The sequence below is a fragment of the Heloderma suspectum genome, chromosome 7 (genome assembly GCF_057233095.1).
Source record: "Heloderma suspectum isolate Gila_16-S chromosome 7, 16-S_ref, whole genome shotgun sequence".
In the NCBI taxonomy this organism is placed as follows: domain Eukaryota; kingdom Metazoa; phylum Chordata; class Lepidosauria; order Squamata; family Helodermatidae; genus Heloderma; species Heloderma suspectum.
The window spans coordinates 68,385,103-68,408,906 of NC_139464.1; the positions used below are offsets into that span (position 1 = coordinate 68,385,103).

The 23,804-nt window shown below is 43.4% G+C and overlaps 1 protein-coding gene across 1 annotated transcript in view; it reads left to right on the forward strand.

Moving 5' to 3' along the window:
- The window catches only part of PTPRR (protein tyrosine phosphatase receptor type R), a 90,176-nt gene that overhangs the window by 6,263 nt on the left and 60,109 nt on the right, over positions 1-23,804 (forward strand). Inside the window, exons 2-3 of the mRNA XM_084810522.1 lie at positions 19,319-19,432; positions 23,650-23,802. Coding sequence (XP_084666648.1) covers positions 19,328-19,432; positions 23,650-23,802 — 258 coding nt within the window. The 5' untranslated portion in view covers positions 19,319-19,327. The remainder of the gene's footprint in view (positions 1-19,318; positions 19,433-23,649; positions 23,803-23,804) is intronic.

Genomic DNA, 23,804 nt, shown 5'->3' on the forward strand with positions numbered 1-23,804 from the left:
GTGTGTGCTATGGGGACTGGGTAAAATGAGGATCCATAAAATCAAAGAGGGATCCTCATGATTTCATATGATTTTTAAAGGGGAGACCCACAAAACCACCATCATATCACAGAGCCCATCTGCCTCCACGTACTGAATCAGGAAAATCACGGATCTGCCAATCGCGGGCACAGTCATGGTGCAAAAACAGGGAAAAATGGGTCCCCCCATTCCCCAGAACAAGATGGCTGACAGTGTGTGTCCAGAGGGCCTAAGAGCTGGTGGCGGCAGCCCGCCCTCATTGGCAGGAGTTGGCCTCCAACCGGGCACCCTCCCCTCCTTGCAAGGAAGGGAGAGAGCGCAGTTGGAGAGCAACTCCTGCCTCTGCCGCCTGCCTCCAGCCTTCATGGGCTCCTTGTAGGCAAGGAGCCCACAGAGGTTTGAGCGGAGGCAGGAGTCAGCCTGCAACCGGGCGCCCTCCCCTACTTCCAAGGAAGGGAGAGAGCGCAGTTGGAGGGTGACTCCTGCCTTGGTGCCTGTTGGTGGACTGTGATGGGCAGCGTTTTCCCAGGCAGGACCTTCCCCGGCAATGCCAGCAGCAGCTTCCCCAGCGGCATCAGCAGCACTGCTAGCGGCAGCTCCCCTGGCGGCATTGCCCCCCCACTGAAGAAGGACCCAAGTAAAGAGCTGCAGCCTGGATGGCATGCTGGGGGGGGGGAGTGGGCTTTGTAGGCCGAGGCAGGTCAGGCCCCCCAGCATCAGCCAGAGCCAAATCGGGACCGCCTCTGAAGCCCTGAAGTGGCTTCCAAGTCAGATCGGGGGCGGGGTCCATGCACAGCCCTAGTTAACAGCTACATTCAAGGTGGGGAATTTCCCCATTCATTAGAATAGGTTGATAGAGTTTGAATGTAGCAAAAACCAAGTGTGTAGAATTCTTAGTGAAGGAAATAGGTTCATATCCTAATGTTTGACCCAATTCCCAAAGTTCTTCTTCTTCTGCCTTCTTGGTGAACCAGTCACATGGCAGTCCCTCAGTCCAATATCAACTTTTGCTGATCATTCAAGCAAGTTGTTTTCAGTCATTCTCTCCAAAGTTTTCTTGGAAAGTTTACTTTATTTGGGCCAATTTACACATTCAGATAATAGGAATTTGCAAATATATGCAGCCAAAACAGGTTTATGACATTTTGTTAGAAAATATTAATGAGGAACATCTCCAGTGAAAAAGGCAAGATGTAACTTTCAGAGTGTCAGAACAGGACATGGGAAGCCCAACACCAGGGTATGAAGGCAATACTCCTTCTACTTTTGACCCCTAGTGTCAGGGTGGAAACTGAGCCAATAGAGCCCCAGAGCAGTTCTGATTCTGAGGAGGAACAGCAATCCGTGGGAGAGGAGCTCGCTCATCTCTCACAAGCACAGCAGCTGGCAGAGATTCCTCCTGCCAGCATTCCTGGGATAGACAGTGACCCTGGCAGTAAGAGAGCGCTGGAGGGGGACTTGCTGGACGCTTGGCACAGATGCAGGGAGTGACGACAGATGGAGGGCGCAGAAAGGAGGCGTAGCGCTCGTTTGGTGCGCAAACAACGGTCACGTTCTGAGGACCCAAGGGAAAGAGAGAGGATCTCTCCCTAGCCCATAAGTTCAGGGTCTTCCCATGGTTCTCCTTCAAATGGGGACCAACTGCCTTACCTGGAGCTTAGGCTACTCAGCTATCTTTCCCCAGTGCTGTTCCTTGCTTTGTCGCTAGTGATTAGTATCTGAAAGAGTCATAAAGTAATAAAGGAATAAAGTCTCGGAAAGAATTCCTCGTCATCTGTGTCCTGAGTTGGCGATTGGTGGGGACTGCAAGAGGCAGCTAGGGTGCTCCTGACACCTAGCAATTAATGTTCAGTGGCACGCAGCCTTTGAAGCTTGAGTTTTGATTTAGATCGGAACCAAAAGTTCTCAGAAGACATTTCTTTGAAACAAAATGGGAGGGTTCCACCATTAAAAGTGGCCTAAGAATAATTTTAAATGAATGAATGAATAAACACACAACCATTTCTGAGATTTTTCTTTTTCTCACCCCTCTAGAAAAAGGCCACTTTGCAACTTCCTCCAAATATTCATCTATCTGTCTATCTATCTATCTATCATCTATCTATCTGTGGCAGCTGCCATTCCCCCACTGACCCACCCCCAACCCAGAATGCCCAGGGGCACAACTCTAGGTTTGGGAAATTTTGGAGAATGCAAAATGGTGCCCAGGCTGCCAACACAGTTGTTGCTGTTGCCACTTGCAGTAGCAGGCAAGCCAAAACCAAACCTTGGGAAACATAAGGAGAAGCTGTGTTATGGCCACTGCTAATGGTGAGCCTCCACCCCCAATAAACTGTTGGAAAATTTGTCTTTCCCCCTAGAGAAATTCTGTGAAATTCTTTGACCTTGAATAGGGAGGAGGGATTTTGAGTGGCCATTTTTGCCAAGCCCTAGTTTGATTTAGTCAGCATGACTAATTGCCCTTGAGGGCAAAACCCTATGGGCTGTGCTCCTGACAGGCAGAGGACTCTGAGCTTGGAGCCCTCCACCTATCCTATGCCCTGCTGGCAACAGCCAGGCAGGGCAAGAGGAGGATGGAAGTGATTTCACCTCCATTCTTTCATTTAAAATGCAAAAAGCAGCTAGATGGGCCTCTGAGCTTGTCTAGCTGACTTACCTTTTGGTGGGCATGGAGGAGACTGGACTGGCCATAGGATATTGTGCAACCCAGCCTCCCCCCTCCCCTCCCCTCCCCTCCCCTCCCACCAGCACTCCCCCTTTTCTCCAACTTCTCTTACAAGGTTGCAGAAAAAAGTCCTACCACTCCCAGCATTCCCCAGCCAGCCATGCTAGGACTTTTTTTCTGTCTAAACATGCATACGATTGTGCCCTAAGTCCCTTTTAGAGCCATGTAACCATCATCTTATCCAACGGCAGTAAAGTCAAATTAATAACGTCTTGGGTGAAGAAATACATCCATCTGTCTGTCCAGAATCTATAGGTTCTCCTTGCCCATATCTGATAGGGTGGCTGCTTATGAATAGCCAAAAAAGAGGACAAAAGAGGACAGCAATTTGCATAAAATTTGCATGTGCAAATTTATATGAATAGATGCACATTTAGAAATAATTGTTATACTTTAAGTAGAAATACAGTTCATCTCACCCATAGTGTGGAACACTGTGACTGGATGACCTGTATGCCTGTTCCTTCAGCCTGCTACCCAGTTATTAACTCTTGATGGGCAAGTGTTCTTACCATTCTTTATCTTTAAACTAGAATTGGACGGGGCAGCCAGCCCTTCAAACAGAGGATGCCTTTGAGTAGAAGACTGGCAGCCTTTGAAAATAGAGGACTGGTCCTCTGTAAAGGAGGACACATGGATACCCTAACACCATCAAGAATAGTGTGCTTTCTCCAGACCTTTCTCTCTCCACTCCCTGCACATTCTAGTTCCGATAAACTGCAGGAGCAGCAGGCACCTGAGCTGAGGTGCATCCCAAAGGAGCCCGTCTCAGCAGTTCTGGGACCAGTTATGCAGGCAGTGACTTTACAGGGACTGAATGGGAATAGCTCTCTATTTCTCTGTTGGCTTAGAAACCAGCGTGTGATTAGAGTGACTCACACGCTGATGAGAAAAATGAGACAATCAGCGTCTTGCACATGGACACGGAAACGTCGGCCACTTCTGAAAAAAGTGGAGAAGCCAGGAAATTATTCAAGGTACCATGCCATCTTTCATTTTTGCTTTTGCTTTTCAGTGACACAGAACAAATGTCTGTTAAGTGGGGGTGAGGTTTGTGGTGGGTGCAAACTGGTGCTTCTTAGTGGTTTGAAGCATGGCCTTAACAATGACATTTTGCACTCTCTGGTTTTATATTTACATGCCATTCCCCCTTTTTAATGGTTAGATTACCAAATAGCTTTATTGTGTTAGCTTATTAAACTAAAGAACACACACAAGTACACAGTCTGAATGAACAATAGCTATTGTAAGTACATATTTTACAAGCAGGACACAGTCATTAAAAAAATAAGTTACTTTCCAATTTCTAACCATTTCATTCAACTGAAACATCACATCGACCAAAAGTATCATGTTTTTGGCACTTGATCCAACAAGCCTTATTGGTTTCAGGAGAATTTACTTCCAAGATTACAGGATTACAGTCTTTGGGTATTTCTGATAAAATGTCATGTAATCCTACATTTTAGCAACAGTGAAGACCCCAAATTATTCAAAGGTGCCCCTTTTTATTTGCCAGACACCTTATTTAATAAAGGCAGAAGTAAGTGTGTGTGTGTGTGTGTGTGTGTGTGGAGAGAAAGATAGAGAGGGAGGAATTTAATTTCATATTTTCTTTGAATCAGTTATGTAAATTCCACGGTAGGGTTTTCTGTGTGGTTCATAATAGGAAAGGGTATTAAATTGTTGACAGAAAAAGTTAAAATTTGACTTTTGCTCCACTGGTCAAACTGATCAGGCCCTCAAAGTTTTTTCATCTGGACCCTGTGTCAAGGACAAAGATTCTTCAGCTGTAAGATATAGAGATATTCCACACTTTAATATTGCATCTTGCTTTTTGGATTTTGTATGCAATTTTCACGCTACGTCTGCTCACATGTGCTCCACTGTTGTAGACTCCACTTGATTAGTATGGTGGTGTATTGGTAGAGAAAGGTAACAAATAAATACATAAACCCTTATCATTCCCAGCCAGCATGGCCAGATGCAATCTAATACATCTGGAGGGCTCCAGGTTGGAGAAGGCTGGGTTAGAATGTTGGGCAAAGGGGACCCAGATTCAAATCCTCACTCAACCATGAAGTTCACTGTGTGTCTTTGGGCCATGACCCTCCTAGGTTCACCTATCCCACAGTTTGCTGTGAGGATAAAGGGGGAAGAAGTGTGTACAATGCCTTGACTTCCTTGAAAGAAAGACTGGTCATAAATGTAATAGTAATTTAAAGATGCTTCTGTTCCCTGGGCCATTGTCCGGACATTAGGCTAGCTCTAGAGAATACAGAATTCAGCCACCCTTGATCTAGTTTGTAGCCTAGTTATTGTGTCACTCAAATAAGTCTTATTATTTTAAATAGGGCTGGGCTTGACCTTTCTTTCCAATGACAATGGTAGTGGGGAGAAATTCTGGGACTTTCAGGGGAAAGTCAACTGGCTTTCAGGCAGGGCAGGGCGGGTTAGTAAATGTCATTTGAGTGCTTTTTTCATTTGTTTTCTTTAAACAAGACTTACTTAAAAGTAAGGGAAACTAGGGCTAAATTTACCCTCATGCTTTTTATCAGTATTGAGGTGCACTGAAAACTGTTGGAGCACATTACACATTCCATATACCGCTTTTCTAGCATTATCTTCCGCTTATTATTCCGTATTATACAAAATACTACAAGAGGGGTCATTGTGTGCGCTACAAGGTATAAATCCGCAAGGGGGATATAGCATCACCATGATGGGATCCTATCAAAGATCTGCTCTTGGAAAGTGAAGGATGACTGATACAGCACACTTTCAAAATGGGGGTAGAATGCCTCTGAAGATGAATGTAGGTGATGACATACCATTAATCCCAGGAGCATTGTACAGGGGGAAAGGTGGCTGTCCCAGTGGTCTGCCTAGTCTTCTGAAGTGGTTCCATTTTCCTGAAAGATCCAACCTATCAACTGGGCTGGATGTTCAGACCAGGTCTAATGTTAACTGGTTGGATTCATGTTTGCACCCATAAATATATTTCAGTTAGAGCAGTTCGTGCATGACATGGGGTCCCATTCTTTTTATACATGTATGTATGTATGTATGTATGCATGTATGTATTTATAGGCTGCCTTTTAAGGTTACCCCTTCCAAGGCAGCTCACAACATATAAGAACACAATATTTAAACCATAAAATCCTAATGTAAAATGCAACATATTAGTACATTAAACAGCAGCTAAAACAGTATCAGAAGAATAAAATGGGGTCATTTGAAAGCTGGCCATTTTTTAAAAAAGGTCTTTAGGGTTATCCTAATAATCAATAAAGAGGCCATGATTTCAATTGCACTATTAAGCAAACTACAAGGAGACAGAAGCATAATGGTTTACAAACACTGACCCTTTATTACATAGATGCCTACATTTCATAGCTAGAAAGGATTAGATGTTGCTGGTGAGTAAGGCTAATTGGCTAATTTGGCAGATAAATTGAAAGATCAATAAATTTGGTTATATCTTATGATTTCTTTTTAAAAAAAAAGCATACACCATGGTATCAATAAAAATTATATCCCCCCACCGCCTGTAAACTATGATCCCATTGCAAATGTAAAAAGGCCATCTTTGGTAATTGCATGCAATGTTTTAAGAGGCATTCTAATATCCTTGGCATCTTTATTCTGGCTGGGGTGGGGTGGGTGTGGCGATTACAATACATTGTAAATAACAGTAGTGGAAAGCTTCATTTTTTATTCTCACAAAATGCAATAGGACTTACTATTCTGAAAAATGTTGCATACAAACTAAAACCTATCCAGCAGCAAACATTTAAACACCACTACTACTCATTATAATTTAAAAGTCACAAACAACATGCATGATACTTGAAAGTGGCAAGAGGGGTGTAATCTGACAGGTTTATAAATTGACAAGGAAAGGAAAATCAAGGCCAGTATGCATGAGCTGATTGTGACCAAATGCAGCTAGAAGAGATTGCCTGCAGTTTATGTGAACCGAAGCATGATGGGGAACATAATAGAGAAGAGTCTTTCAACAGAGGTGACGGACATAAAACAGGTTTTTGTAAATTGAGGGATACGATGCAGCATTATGGTCTAATTTGCACCAGAACTAGGGCATGGAATCATAATCTGTTTTTAGTGCTTGGACTGAATCTCAGCAGATGAGAAGTAATAATAAAGAAAAGAGCTTCTGCACCTATACAGTGCATCTGTACTTTTCTGTTGCCACCCAAATAACCATGATCCCCAGCCATACCTTTAGGATTAAGGAATGGGAGAAGTCCTAACACAAAGTCACATGGTTTGTCAGTAAGGTTGAACTTTATAGCACATCTCAATAGATATACTGAATTTTCATGTGGTTCATGTTTCAGTGCAAAATATGACCTGTGGAGGATGCAAAGTGTTCACTAAAGTATCAGCATCTCCAATAATAATCAAATGGCATCAAAACCTTTGTCTTATTTTCAGTGACTCCACCCAACAGTTTTACCTCTATGGCTGATAACATAAGAAAGCAAGAAGAGTCCTGCTGGGTCAGAACAAAGGGGCAACCAATCCTGCATTATGTTCCCACGGTGGCCAATTAGATGCCGATGGGAAACCAACAAGCAGGACTTGAGTGCAATGGCATCGTCCTGTTTGTGTTTTCCAGCAACTGGTATTCAGAAGCAGTATGCTAGGAATAGTTAGCCATAATGATGAGTAGCCATTGATATTTATATTTATTATTGCATTTATATCCCGCCTTTTTTCCTCTTGGAAGGAACCCAAGGCAGCTTACATTATCCTCCTCCTCTCCATTTTATCCTCACAACAACCCTGTGAGGTAGGTTGGGCTGAGAGTGTGTGACTGGCCCAAAGTCACCCAGTGAGCTTCCATGGCTGAGTGGGGACTAGAACCCGGATCTCCCAGCTCCCAGCCCAACACTCTTGCCACTACACCACACTGGCTCTTTATGCTTTATACTCTGTTAAAATGTCTAATCCCTTTTGAAAGCCATCCAAGATGGTGGCCATCACTGCTTCTTGTGGTAGCAAATTCTACAGTTTGACTATACACTGTGTAAAGAAATACTCCTTTTGTTTGTCCTGAATCTCCCATGATTCAGCTTCATGGAGTGACCCTGGGTTCTAACCTTATCCACTTTCTCCACACCATGCATAATGTTACACATCTGTAGCACACTGGAGGCATTCAAGAGGAGGCTGGACAGCCATCTGTCGGGGATGCTCTGACTTGGATTCCTGCATTGAGCAGGGGGTTGGACTCGATGGTCTTGTACACCCCTTCCAACCCTACTAATCTATGGTTCTATGATTCTATGATCATATCCCCCCTTACAAGCCTTTTTTCTAAGTGAAAATACCTCGAACATTGTAACCTTTCCTCCTGAGGCAGTTGCTCCAGTCCATTGATGATTTTACAGTACCCTTATTGAGGTGTGGTGAGAAGAACTGTATACAATATTCCAAGTAGGGATGGGTGAACCCCCCCAATGTCCCGTCTTGGGGGTCCACTCAGGGAAATCTGGGCCACTTGTGGCCCCGCAGATTTCCCCAGAGCCTTGATGTGTCTGCTAGATTTTGCGTGGCAGCTCTTCAGCTTTATAAAAGGCAAAACAGGCTAATGGCGGCTGCTATTAACCTGTTGTGGGAAAATTATAGCCTTAACTGGCATATCTTACGCCATTTTTGACCACAAAGCAGCTGCAATTTAGGCAGAGGTAAGTGCTTTTTGGCTGCAAATGGCATAAAATACACCAATTATGGCTGCAATTTTCCCACAATAGGCTAATGGCAACCTCCGTTAGCCTATCTTGCTTTTTATAAAGGTGGAGAGCCGCCCCGCATGAAATCTGGAGGACACGCAGGTAAGGGTCCACTGCAGACTCCACAGGTTGGATTCTTGGGAATCTGGCCTCATTGGAGTCCTCAGCAGATTTCTCCAGCATCCCTAATGCCAAGTGTGGACACACCATACATTTGTATAAAGGCATAATGATCCCTTCATGGATCACTGCCTTGTTGTGGTGAAGGGGCTTGCATAACTCAGTGAAGCCATAAGCTATGCCGTGCAGGGCCACCCAAGACGGACAGGTCATGGTGGAGAGTTCTGACAAAATGTGGTCCACTGGAGAAGGAAATGGGAACCCACTCCAGTATTCTTGCCAAGAAAACCCCATGGAACGTATCACAAGGCTAAAAGAGATGACGCCGGAAGATGAGCCCCTCAGGTCGGAAGGTGTCCAATATACTACTGGGGAAGAGCAGAGGGAATTTCCAAGTAGCGCCAGAAAGAGTGAAGCGGCTGGGCCAAAGCTAAAAGGACACCCAGCTGTGGATGTGTCTGGTCATGAAAAGAAAGTCCAATGCTGTAATGAACAATATTGTTTAGGAACCTGGAATGTAAGATCAATGAATCAAGGTAAGCTGGAGGTGGTCAAACATGAGATGGCAAGACTGAACATCAACATCTTGGGAATCAGCGAACTAAAATGGACAAGCATGGGGGAATTTAATTCAGGTGACCATTATATCTACCACTGTGGGCAAGAATCCCTTAGAAGAAATGGAGTAGCACTCATAGTCAACAAAAGGGTGGGAAAGGCAGTACTGGGGTACAATCTCAAAAATGACAGAATGATCTCAGTACGAATCCAAGGCAAACCATTCAACATCACAGTAATTCAAGTCTATGTCCCAACCACTGAGGCCGAAGAAGCTGAGGTTGATCGGTTCTATGAAGACCTACAACACCTTCTAGAATTAACACCAAAAAAAGAAGTCCTCTTCATCATAGGGGTTTGGAATGCTAAAGTAGGAAGTCAAGAAATCACCGGGATAACAGGCAGGCATGGCCTTGGTGTACAAAATGAAGCAGGACAAAGGCTAATAGAGTTTTGACAAGAGAACACGCTGATCATAGCAAACACTCTTTTCTAACAGCATAAGAGGCGACTCTACACATGGACATCACCAGATGGTCAATATCGAAATCAAATTGATTATGTACTTTGCAGCCAAAGATGGAAAAGCTCTATACAGTCAATAAAAACAAGACCTGGAGCTGATTGTGGCTCAGATCATGAGCTGCTTCTTGCAAAATTTCGGCTTAAATTGAAGAACATAGGGAAAACCACTAAACCATTCAGGTATGACCTAAATCATATCCCTTATGAATATACAGTGGAGGTGAGAAATAGATTTCAGGGATTAGACCTGATAGACAGAGTGCCTGAGGAACTATGGACAGAGGTCCGTTACATTGTTCAGGAGGCAGCAACTCAATCCATCCCAAAGAAAAAGAAATGCAAGAAAGCCAAGTGGCTGTCTGAGGAGGCTTTACAAGTAGCTGAGGAAAGAAGGGAAGCGAAAAGCAAGGGAGAAAGGGGAAGATATATCCAACTGAATGCAGAGTTCCAGAGAATAGCAAGGAGAGAAAACATCTATTTCTGCTTCATTAACTACGCTAAAGCCTTTGATTGTGTGGATCACAACAAACTGTGGCAAATTCTTAAAGTGATGGGAGTACCAGACCACCTTACCTGTCTCCTGAGAAACCTGTACAAGGGTCAAGAAGCAACAGTAAGAACCAGACATGGAACAACCGATTGGTTCAAAATTGGGAAAGGAGTATGACAAGGCTGCATATTGTCACCCTGCTTATTTAACTTATATGCAGAGTACATCATGAGAAACGCCGGGTTGGATGAATCACAGGTCAGATTTAAGATTGCCAGGAGAATTATCAACAACCTCAGATACGCAGACGATACCACCCTAATGGCAGAAAGCGAAGAGCATCTAAAGATCCTCTTGTGGAGGGTGAAAGAGGAGAGTGCAAAAGCTGGTTTGAAACTCAACATTAAAAAAATGAAGATCATGGCATCTGGCCCCATCACTTCCTGGCATGTAGAAGGGGAAGAAATGGAAGCACTTACAGATTTTATTTTCTTGGGCTCCAAGATCACCGCAAACGGTGACTGTAGCCATGAAATTAAAAGATGCTTACTCCTTGGGAGGAAAGCTATGGCAAACCTAGACAGCATAGTATGAAGCAGAGACATCACCTTGCCGACAAAGATTCGTATAATCAAAGCTATGGTTTTCCCAGTAGTAATGTATGGCTGTGAGAGCTGGACTATAAGGAAGGCTGAGGGCCGAAGAATTGATGCCTTCGAACTGTGGTGCTGAAGAAGACTCTTGCGAGTCCCCTGGACTGCAAGGAGGTCAAATCAGTCAATCCTAAAGGACATCAACCCTGTCTGCTCATTGGAAGGACAGATACTGAAGGTGAAGCTCAAATATTTTGGCCACCTAATGCAAAGAGAAAACTCCCTGGAAAAGACCCTGATGCTGGGAAAGATTGAAGTCAAAAGGAGAAGGGGACGGCAGAGGGTGAGTTGGCTAGATAGCATCATCGATGCAATGAATATGAATTTGAGCACACTCTGGGAGAGAGCAGAGGACAGGAAGGCCTGGCGTGCTATGGTCCATGGGGTCACGAAGAGTCGGACATGACTTAACGACTTAATGACTCAACAACAACAACAACAACAACAATGATATTCCCAGTTTTACTTTTGATTCCTTTTCTGATGACCCCAACATGGAATTTGCCATTTTCACAGCAACTGGGTCAATATTTTCATCAAGCTATCCATCACAATTCCAAGACCCCTTTCCTGATTAATCTCTATTAGATCAGCCCCCATCAGTGTATATAAATACACTGATGTATATGTAGATTTAGGAATTTTTGCCCCAGTGTGCATCACTTGCTTACTGAACCACATTTGCCATTTTTATGCCCATTCCTCCATTTATTTTCCTTCCTGATCTCTGCTCTTTAACCAGTTACCAGTCCATAAGATGATCTCTCCTCTTGCCCCATGACTGATATGTTTGTTCAGGAGTCTTTGGAGAGTGACTTTGTCAAGACCCTTTTGAAAGTACAAGTCAAGAATGTCTACCAGATTTATGGCACATTGGAAGGGGTTTTTTAAACCTTGTCCCCATCCATTTTTTGTGAAATTCCACCCCACAGGGGTGGGGTTTTAAAAAAGAAAGTCCATTGACTTTTTTAACCTGATGCATGTAACTGTATGTTAAGTGCACTATGTTCTCATGTATGTGTCATGAGATACCAAAGAAGATGCTGGAACACTAGACAAAATATGGTTCAAAAACCTGGAAATGTACTAATTCCAAAGTGGAAATGTAATTCTAATCCAGAGCCACAACATGGAAAATTAAAGGCAGACATTTTATCTGGGGCTCCTTTGACAATTTGCATCCTCCAAAATAGCACATTTCACACCCAGGACTGAACCTAATGAAAATGCCACACAGTCCTAGCTATGATTAAAATGTTGAAGGAGACTTTGTTTCTTAAGAGAGGAAAGAGATGTGAACCCCTGGTATTTAGGAATGAATCCTGGGAGGGCTTGCTGTTAACAGTTCTGTAGAAACTTGATGCTCCAATCAAGTTCTGACAGGTTGCCTGCCAAATAGATTTAACAACCTCTCATTTTCCTTCAGACACTGCAAAAATTGATCAAGGAAATAGAAATGGTATCGCTGAAGCAAAATGAGTGTTTGGGGTGACTTCCTTAAGAATAACCAAAGAAAAGAATGGGGGGGGGGATCACATTTCAGATGTACTGAGAAAGAAAACTATATCCATTACAGCATTCCAAAAGCAACCCTTCCCTGCCTTAAAATAAAATGCCTGATTTTTCATTCCCTTTCTTATCTGCATGGTTCATGCAGCAAGGCAAATGGAGAGGCAAAGTACAAGGTAAATAACGACAACTGGAATGTAGTTAATTTGTTAATGTTTGCACATGGCTTTCAGCCTGTAAGCCCTATATCAAGTGTATCCAGGTCTGTCATTTATTATGTTGAGAGAAAGTAGGTTCATGAAAGTAAACAGTAGTAACCACAATCTTGAAAAAGAAGATAGGAGAGCAATCCTATGGTCCCTGGGCAAGCATCCCAGCAAGCACAGGGTAGTTCAGGTTTCCCCCTCTGAGGTCGGAGACAGAGCTCCAACCTCAGAAGGAAGAGTTGGAAATCGATGCCCCCTTGCAGCCAGCATGGAGAGAACTGTGCCAGCTGCCTCTCCAAGGTCAGAAACTCAAACTCAGAGAGGGGGGAGAGGGGGCATTCTGGTGGGCAGGGAGGGAAGGAGACCAGAGAGGCCAGGAGACAATTTATTTTGAGTTTCCTCCAGCCTCCTTCCCTCCCCCTCCAAAGCACCCTCACCAGATGGGCTTTTGAGCCTGTCTAGTGACAAATCAAAGAACAGAGCATGGGAAAGGAAAGATTGCTTCAGCTGTTCCTCTGACTCTACTGGCTTCAACCTGACAGGGCATAGGAATCTTGGAAACCTCCAAGTTTGGTGGCTTCCAAGTGGTGATGGCACAATCAATAGGACCTAAATGCAATTTCCTTTGAAACATTTTTTTTTCTTGGCAGAAAGGTGGGGTACAAATCCAATCAATAAATAAAACTAAATACATAAGTGGGCTTATTTTGCATACATTCAAGCTCTAATTGAATTGCAGTTCAATGTAAGCAAGTGTAAAGTGATGCATGTTGAGGCAAAAATTCCCAACTTCAAGTATAGCCTGATGGGATCTGAGCTAGCAGTGACTGACGAGGAAAGAGATCTTGGGGTTGTGGTGGACAGCGCCATGAAAATGTCAACCCAGTGTGCAGCCACGGTAAAAAGGCAAACTCCATGTTAGGCATAATTAGAAAAGGAATTGAGAACAAAACTGCCAATATCATACTGCTCCTATGCAAATCTATAGTGCAAACACACTTGGAATACTGTATACATTTCTGGTCACCACATCTAAAAAAGGATACTGTAGAGCTGGATAAAGTGCAGAAAAGGGTCAAGGGGCTGGAGCATCTCCCTATGAGGGAAGGTTGCAACATCTGGGATGGTTTAGCTTGGAAAAAAGGAGGTAAGGGGAGACATGATAGAGGTCTACAAAATGAACCATGGTGTGGAGAATGTGGATAGGGAGACATTTTCTCCCTCTCTCAAAATACTAGAACCTGGGGTCATTGCATGAAGCTGACTGGTGGGAGATGCAGGACAGATAAAAGGAAGGACTCCTTCACCCTTCAGCGCATAGTTAAGCAATGGAAATCACTACCGAGGGAAGTCGTGATGGACACCAATTTGGACGGCTTTAAAAGGGAAGTAGGCAAATTCCTGGAGGAGAAGGCTATCAATGGCTACTAGTCCTGATGGCCATGCGCTACCTCCAGTACCACAGGCAGTGAGCCTAGGTACACTAGTTGCTGGGGAACATGGGTGGAAGGGTGCTCTTGCACTTGTGTCCTGCTTGTGGGTTCCTGGTGTGAACAAAATGCTGGACTAGATGGACCCTTGGTCTGATCCAGCACAGCTCTTCTTATGTCACCATCTGTACATTTCACATTTTATCTCCCTTTGACCTCACTTGCAGTTCCCTCCCCTACCCAGCCACTTGCAACTGAGGATAACACTTCATGCATCTGATGAAGTGGACTCTAGTCCACAAAAGCATGCGCCAAAATATGTTAGTCTTTAAGGTGCCACAAGACTCTTCATTGATTTTTCTATAACAGACTAACATGTCTTCCCGTCTGGAAATCTAACTTTCGGAGTGACAGAAGAAGCTATGATTAACAGAGTCATTATAATTTCACTTATCTATAGAAGTGATAAAAATATAGCTCTGTCTTGGAGGAGGTTTGTTTTGCTTTCCCATATAGCTTCTGGGTTTAATCAAGTCTAAAGATCCTATATGAATATCTACAGCTGGCAACCTGACAGATCCTGGCATTGCTATGGGATCATAAATGTACATGAGTAGGCAGGCACTTTTCCCCACAATCAGGAACCCTGCAAAGGCCTGTTCACATATAAGAGTATGCACATAGGCACACAGTAGATGTGCTTTGCAATGTATGTGGTGTGAGAAGCTACACCACTGTCCTGCGTGTATTTGTTAAATGCATGGAGCCCTGGCCACATTTCCGAAATGGGCTGTACTGCTTGTAAATTCTGCATGTATGTAACTAAAATGATTTGATTCAATGCAGTAGACTTGATATTGTTGGTAGTGGATGAGACTTTTCTCACCGCCAAATGGGGTTGTCCTTCGGATAGCTAGCTTTCAGTGTTCTACCCTATGATGCAGTTCATGAATGCATGGGAGATTAAATTCATGAGAATTTAAGAACAGAGTAGGAATTTACAAGCGAACTTTAAGCTAGAAAGTACTGTGCAAAACCCAAATGTTTAGAGAGGATTGACAGTTTCTAAAAGGAGCCCAAGGACCACAAGACAATGTCTCACGGAGCAATACTATACATATTTACTCATATGTCAGCCCCACAGTGGTCAGTGGGGCTTACTCCCAAGTGTGTCCAGGCCAGGGTCCACAAACCCTCTGCTGTCTATCAGTTCTAAATGTTTAGGTATACTAAACATTTTCTACATAGATTCAATTATTTGCCCCAAGAAAAGCAAAGGTAGCTGTGTTGACCATAAGAAAATGTAGGTCAACCAAAAGATCACCCAAAAAACCGTGCAAGCTTACATGATCTCCACAACTCTTCATTGGACAAGGCGTTATAAAAGGCAGGTTGGCTGGGTGAGTGGTGGAAAGTGACTGGATGGAGGAGGAGTGTGCAGGTATTCAAATTAGGCTCAGCGGGTCATGTGATGGTTACAGGATGCTCCTATTGCTCCTGGTTATGCTGGGAAGAAGGAAGGGGGAATACTAGATCCTACATTTTGGTGGTTATAAAGTCCAACTATTCTCAAAAGTGTTTTATATCCTGGTTGAAGCACACTGACTCCTTTTGCTGATGGATCGTAGAAAGAAATTAGGCAGTCTTTATATTAACAAACAGGAGATAATTTTAGATTTGCCAGTTTCCATTCAAGCTATTAAAATACAGGCAGTTAAAACCAGGTAGAAGATTTACTCTCTAGAACTGTGGAATGTTGGCAGTTCCCTGCTTTGTATGATGTGCCAGTGACCTCTTGGCCATGGAAGACGATTTCTGTAGGGCTCTCCATGGCTGCCATAATGCATGTAAGCAGCATTATGTTCCGACCCTGTTGCATGGGAAGTCTCCCTGCCAGTGCCATCAACCATAATGAACGAAGTGTGCCTAGGATCTATTTAAAGTCTTTGGCACTACATGGGAGGAAACATCCCATATGCTCTCTGCTAAGAACTGTTTTAAACAGAGTCTGATACTGATGCTCTGCTGTTTCTTCAGAGCAGCCGACAAGGATTTCAAGGTCATGCTGCAAAAATTAAAATATGGATTTAAATTTCCAAATGAGTGGCTGCGAACTTCAAAACCCAGTGTTTGCATTATAAGCCTTGTGGATCTGCCCACCAACTGCAACTGCTGGATAACCTCCTTTCATTTCAGTGGTGTTTGCGTAAAGTTCTTGCATGTGTTCCAAAGACTGCAGAAGGTTTCAGCAGTGAAATCCAGATTTCACTGGTTCAAATGTGCTGTTTATAAACTGCTCCTAATACCCACCCATGCAACAGACAAAGAATGACAAGCTGAAAGGTAAAATTGCACTCAGCACCCTTCAGGTTTCTCTTTATTCTTTGTGATTTTTATGCTTTCATGGTAGATCGTTCTTGGCCATTATTTCATGCTGTTTAAAAGGGGAAACCAACATCACACAGCAAGAGTTGGAGCCTTTTAAACTGACTTTGAAATATCCCTCAGCTGTTTCTTGGGAGGCCTCCCACCATTTTATGCTCAAATAGATTGCAACTCCCTGGGGAAGATGTGGGATCAAATCAAGGAGGAATCTGAACAAATTTTTCAAGGCAAAATTGAGGATGAATGATTGTTAAAACCTAGCTGTATTTAACTGATAAGTGCACAACTTTCTATTGTCCCCTGAGTTGTAAAGCCAGCTGCTTCTTCCTTGCAGCATAAACTCGTTCAGGGCCTTTGAAAAAAAAAATTATAAGGAATTTTAGACCCAGAGTGAGCTTCTTTCTTCTAACCATGTCTTTAGATGTGTACCTGATGAGCACCAACATTGCCTATATAAAGAGGCAGATATATCACAGAAGAAGAAGAAGACAAAATCAGGTGATGTTTGGGAGGCTTTAGTGCCTGCCTAATGAATATCCCTGAGTCTATAACTAGAACAATAAAGGAAGTACATTTCTCAGTATGATCCTCCATGTATGCCACAAATAGCGGCCAAAGTCTGGGGTGTACCATAGTAAATTCACCTGTCATACCAGGCAAACTGAGCTTGAGCCAATATCTTCTATACGAAAGACATACATTGTGGTTTAAATGGCACTTTCACTTTGCCTAATTGCTCCTCCATAGCAGCCTTCTCCAACCTAGTGAGCTCCAGATATCCCAATGACCACACTGGTTGGGGATGATGGGAGTTGCAGTCCAATGCATCTGGAGGGAGCTGGCTTAAAGAAGGCTGCAGTATAGAGAGCTTTTCTACGCAACACTGTTAATCCACTGGAACTACTTCTGGTTTCATCGCAGAATTGAGATCCTATCACTTCACTACACAGAGAGCATTTTCTTTCCTGCTTTTCAGCTATATAACTCTAGGTGGCACTGCACTAAAGCGGAAAAGCATTTTCTTTCACTTTTGCAAATAATACTGCATTCTCCCTGCTCTAAAAAAACTTCACTGAAAGTGCTGTTTAAAAACATAAGCAGAACTGGAGGGCCACATCATCATCTAAAGAACCTGTAAACAACCATGAGTAGCGAATGATGAGTGCAAAATAAATGCTTTGTGTAGAAAAGCTCAGAAACTCCAACAGATATCGGTTGTGGATGTTGCTACACTGTTCTTATCTTTGCCATTTTTAATTTTTAAAAAACTTTTCAACTCCATCTTTCCAGATACTTATTGACAATGTGAACCCATCACATTAACAGCCTGAAGCAAAGAAACTTGGAAACGGTCGCTAACAGTTGCAGTAGCTAGATTAATAAATTGCACTGGGAAATTGTGTCCCCTAGGGTGACTACCTTCCTCCCCTTTAGGCTTTCTAAATCATGGCTGCCAGCACATATAGCACGTGCAGAACTGTGTTCCCCTTAGGGAGTCACTGCCATAAATGATAAACAGTGCAGATCAGCAAGGAGTAATATGATTAATTAATGGTGCTTGACTTTGGATGGTTCAACACTTCTTTTGTCAAATTAAAGGTGCCAGCAATATTCAAAGAATATTTAATGTGTTTGCAATCTGCTACTGTTTCATGAAGCGTAATACCCAAGAAGTAAATGGAATTTGGCATTACAACAAAAATCTATACCAGAGGACAGACATTGCAAAGGCTTGCAGGACAAATCCTGCTCACAGAGGCTTTCCCCTTCCTAAGGATTCCCACCCACCTGCCATGTGACACAGGGTAATTGTTCAAGAAGAAAAGATGATATCTGGACTATGTTCTGACATTGGCCACTGTTAATGCTGAGATGAGCTGGATTAGTGAGGTGTAATCTGATGTCCATTTTTACAAAGTAGGATGGGTTCTTACAATGGCATGAATGGTACATATATACTCTAAGGAAACCGGTCATTGTGTGTGTGTGTGTGTGTGTGTGTGTGTGTATATATATATATATATATATATATATGTAGTCTAAGGAAACTGGTCACTGTAGCTAGACCTTCTCGTCATGCAGTATGTAAAGCTTTGTATAGCTCTTTCTAGGGCAGTGGAGTTGCAAAGCATAGCCTTAAGTTCACAGTGAGGTCAAGAAACTTTAGCCTAAATTCTTTGGCTGCAGTCCTAAAAAAGCATAGCCCTAATTAGTGAGGTGCAAAGCACCTTGGACAGCTCCTTTAGAGTTCTGACTGGTTCTGACTGAAACCCAGAGCAGATTCACCGTCCCACTGACATTGGAGCCACCGGCAGTCTCCACTGTTCAAGGGAACTATTTGGACAAGAAGTTGATGAGGTGGGTCAAAGCTGATGAATGAGTAGTCAGTAAGGCTTCGTTTTTGTCAGGGCTCAGCCACAGAACCTGTTTAGAATGTCAGGGCTCCGTTCAGGAAGTGGCGATGTGAAGCGGCAATAACAGTGTGCCTCTGAGACTGTTCAGAGTAAGGTCTACAATTCTGGAAACGAACCTGTGAAACTATCTCTTCACTCTGTGCTTTCTTCCAAAGAAGTGAAATGGTAACCAGAAGTCAACCTTTGCTTATGGTCCTGCAACTTTCACTCCAATTGATACCTGGAGGAGGACTTATTCCTGGGTAGAGGTTTTAGGACCGCAGCCAAAGAATTTAAGCTGAAGTTTCTTGACCTCATGATGAACTTAAGGCTATGAGAAGAGGTGATGTTAAAACTCTTTAAACTAAGAACCTGGAAGCTCCCCCTTCCACGGCTGCTTGCTCTTTATTTAACATGCAAATTGACTTCACACATTGCCATCCTGGGAAAAACCATTTACACAATTCACGGAGGTCATTCATTAGCAGGGAACTGCGTGTGCCTAGTAAGATTAGCATTTGCCTGTCTGGGGTTTGTTTTGCAGACTCTGCAAATGGATGTAAACAAGCTGAATATCACGTTGCTTCGGATTTTCCGCCAGGGAGTGGCTGCAGCTTTAGGACTGCTGCCGCAGCAAGTGCACATCAACAGACTCCTTGTAAGTGACAAGCTTTTTGTGTACCCATTTTGATTGCTTTGTCTTCATGCTCTGGGAATAAAGCCAGTAGAGCTTTTATTCCCAAAGACTCCCGATAATGGCTGGTTGAAACCCATGGCCACCGAAGTACTTGGGTGTGGCTCCTTCTTGTAGAGCAGGGGGGACAACTTGTGGCCCACCAGATGTTGTTGGACTGCAACTCCCAGCATCCCTCACCATTGGCTATGTTGGCTAGGGCAGATGGAAGTTGCAGTCCAACATCTGGAGATCCACATGTCGCTTGCCCCTGTTGTAGGCAGTCCCCATTTTCATATATAAATGGCTGAATGAGTATGAAAACACAGGAGCAAAATGTTCTAGTATTGTCCTTAGTACCAATACAATATCAGAACCTAGGGATGATACAATCAGTTTAAGTCAAGGATCAAGTCACATGACCACATTGCACATAGCCATCCACATTTCTTTCATTTGTGTCCTATATTGCCATTATATATGGTGAACACATCTCATGCCAGCCCTTCCATGGATCATTCTAGGGGAGGGTTCAGCTACATTGTGCCCAGATGGGTCTATGGTAGAGTTAGGAAGCACTACATACAACACTTTCACCATGAGCAACCTATTATCTGGGATGAGGAGCAGCCTGCCAATGGTCGTAGGAAGTTGTTTGATACTGCAATCAAATGATTGGTCTTTCTAGCTCAGTATTGTCTACAACAGGAGTAGGCAACCTGGTACCCTCCAGATGTTTTGGAATGCAACTCCCACAAGCCACATCCAGCATGGCTAATGTTCAGGGCTTATGGAAGTTCTACTCCAAAACATCTAGAGAATACCAGGCTGCCTGCTCCTGGTCAGCACTGACTGGCAACAGCTCTCCAGGTTTTCAAAGAGGTGTCTCTGACCTAGTGATGTACAGAAGTTGTTAAATCTGTTCCATCTGTATCTGGAGTCATTCATTCCATTGTCTGCAAGTTGACAGAATCGGATTTTTTTTAGGGATGTACGAGAATTTTGTTCCTGTTTGCACGTGCGCATTAGCACATGTGCAGTGCACACTTGCACAAATGCACGTTTCCACAAATCCCACCCCCAAAGTAAAAACTAGTCCACAGAATTCATCCGACTCAGAAAAAGCCAGTCCGCTGTGGAATCTGCAGGTCAGAGTCATGGAATCCAAACTCATTTGAATCTGTTGTGCATTTCCCTACTCTGACCAACCTGAAAGTGCCAAGGACTGACCCTGAGACCTTTTGCATGCAAAGCAGGTCCTCCAACACTGAGCTGCAAGCCTTCATGCGACTCAGTTTTATGTTCCTTGTGTAGTTAGTGCAGACAGATGGCAGGCATGATGTGAAGCAATTATCAGATGGTGAATAAGTAGTAACGTTTGCTCCAGATTTTTGAAAAGTGTGCTTAAAATCATAGAATCACAAAATCATAGAATAGTAGGGTTGGAAGGGGCCTGTAAGACCATCGAGTCCAACCCCCTGCTCAGTGCATTCTCTACATCAGCCTTTCCCAACCCTGTGCCCTCCAGATGTGTTGCACTACAACTCCCATCTTCCTATTCAGAAACCATCCTGGTCAGGGATGGTGGGAGTTGTAGTCCAACACATTGGGAGGGCTCTATCTGAGGGAGAAGGCTGCTCTTCACATTACTTTATGGGTGGCCTTGCATGTTCATTTTGGGGCTTGTTTTCTCTCTGTGTATGATGTTATCTATCACACAGAGAAGTGCATATAGAAAGTTCGGGGGCCGGGGGGACACATCTATTCTTATTAATATATGCCTGCAGAACATACCAGAGTAAACTAGCCCCACAGCCATTTTTCACTGGTGCTTTAAACTAAAGGCCTATTGGCAGTGAGAGATGAGACATTGTGCTTCACGTGCATGCCCTGTTTGCTGCCTCACACAGAGGTGTCCTTTAGCCAGGTAATAGAGCTGACTACGATACCTAGGGTTTGATCTAGGCCGAGTTAGTCGCACTTACTTCCCACTGAAATCAATGGGACTGAAGTCATGACTAACTTGTCCCTTAGATTTTAATCGGACCTAAGTTCCAATGGGACCTTAGTCTGGATCCAGCCCATAATAATTAAAATATGCTCCCATTAATGGCAAGATAGGCACGTGCACTAAACATGCACCAGCCTGAGAAGCAGCCACATTCTGCAAAGCCCAATCATCTTTCTTAAAGACTGGGATCAAAATACCAGGGGTCCAGCCAACTCGCAATGTTCCAGTTGAATTGTGGGAGACAAAGTTGTCAAAATTGGAGCCCAAACAATATGATGGATCTATATGGAAAATTTCAGGGGGCAGCATGTCCCTTCACAGGGCTCTGCCTAAGGTGAGGTTCCAAACAAGACATTTTACTTCTGTTTCATTAACAGGAGACCATGTTGACAATGTTTCTAGGGTTAGCCCATCTCCAGCTTCATGCGTCACAACAGATACTGCTCAGCTCTCTTCAAGAGTGTTGTTATACCTGTTTTAAAATATGTGAGACCTATTTTGACATTGGAGTTCGGCCCGCCATCACTGGTTGCATTTGTCCAGGTCCTCATGCTACAAGATCTCGAACATAATTTTTGGTTTTGTTAGTGACAGCTTGTCCGAGATCTTCCCAAAATGTATTGGTGTACACTTTTTCCCCTCTCATAGAGCCAAACTACATGTTATGCTAAATGAGTAGCTTATAGCTGAGCCAGGTTGTGTTACTTACACTAGTGTAACTGTGTATGGTCCTGATTTGGATTGGGACCAGCATGTTCTAGGAGGGGAGGATTAAACTTTCCACCATCAGCACCCATTGTTTTCCACAAAATTCTACCCCACTTCTGCCCCCCATGGGGGGAGGGGGAGAGAGAGAGAGAGAGAGAGAGAGAGAGAGAGAGAGAGACCCTCCCAATGGAGACTTTTTTTCTTTTTTTACCACCCCTGCTCTATGGGGGGAGGATTTCAGGAAAAAATTGGTGGGAGGGAAGGTTGAATCCTTCTCTCCTGGAGCACACCAGTCCCGATCTGCATCGGTACTGTGAGCTGTTACGCTAGAGTAAGTAAAGTAACCAGGTTCAGCTACACACTATGTGTTCAGCAGAATGTGTAGTTTTTCCCTTAGAAGATTCTTATATGGATTTTGCTGCAATGAAAACCTCTTAGTATGATTATCGGATTGGTTTAACCTTAATGATCTGGCTGCTCCAAGATTCATTTGCCATTTTGTAATTTAGCCTTCGAGATCCCTGGGTCCTGTAGCTTGTTTGTGTGACTTGTGACTGTGTGTTGACTGTGTGTCACATGTGCCACCACTGTGGGGATCAAATGTCCACTTTTATTGTGGACAGAGTTTGCTGAAGCAAACAAAATGAAGTTGAAGTTGTCCATATGTATGATCTGACATCCTCATGATGGTGCAAATTCAAGTTTGGATTATTTGCTTAAGGGTAATATGCCACGTTAGAAAACTGTGAATAAATGGCTATTAGCAGTAAAGGAAGTGAAGACTGATTATGGTCCATGGATCAGGGAATCACTGTGTTTAGCTTCTGCCATTGATGTTGTTTTGTCACAACAATGGCTTGCCCCTCCCTTCTAAACTTTTGCATCAGCGTAAGTGACTGCAACCCCTGTGAAATGCCACTACAACCCAGATTAATATCATGTCATGGACACTCCACAGGTATACACTCTACTAGACTTGCTGCCAGATTCAAACATTCATATGAATCTAGTGAAGTATTTTTGGGTGGTGATGACAGGGATTGATTTTCAGTGATCTCTGAAGGTGTAGATTCCAGGATCTGTGGAATCTGTCTGGTTCAAAATAGATCCAGTTTGGTCTGGATAATTCTAGGCTTTCCCAGAGGCTCCTCTTCCGTGGTGTGCAGCAATGTCTTTACCATGCACCAAGATCTGGAGACTGCTAAGCACAGTGACAAGGGGAGGGAATTTCAAACACCTGAAGTGCCACTTTGGACTTTCGAACTACCAACTTGGAATCAGCTTGGATATCTAGGGGAATGCTCTGCTTAATCCAAATTATTTCTGATTTAGACTGGGGAGAATTTGCCCATCTCTATTATCTCTTAAGCACTTACTTGTTAGAACAGCACATCTGAGGAGCAGGCAATATATTTTTGTTATAAGTATGGTTTCTTTAGATTCTGAGATTCTTCTCTAATCTTATATTCTCTAATTTTGCTAGGGCAAGAAGAACTGTGTTGAGCTCTTTGTATCCCCAGTAAATAGGAAAGGAATTTCTGATGCCCTCCCATCAGATGAAGTCCTGAGGTCTCTTAATATCAATGTTCTGCACCACAGTTTATCCCAATTTGGAATTACAAAAGTCTTCCCAGAGGT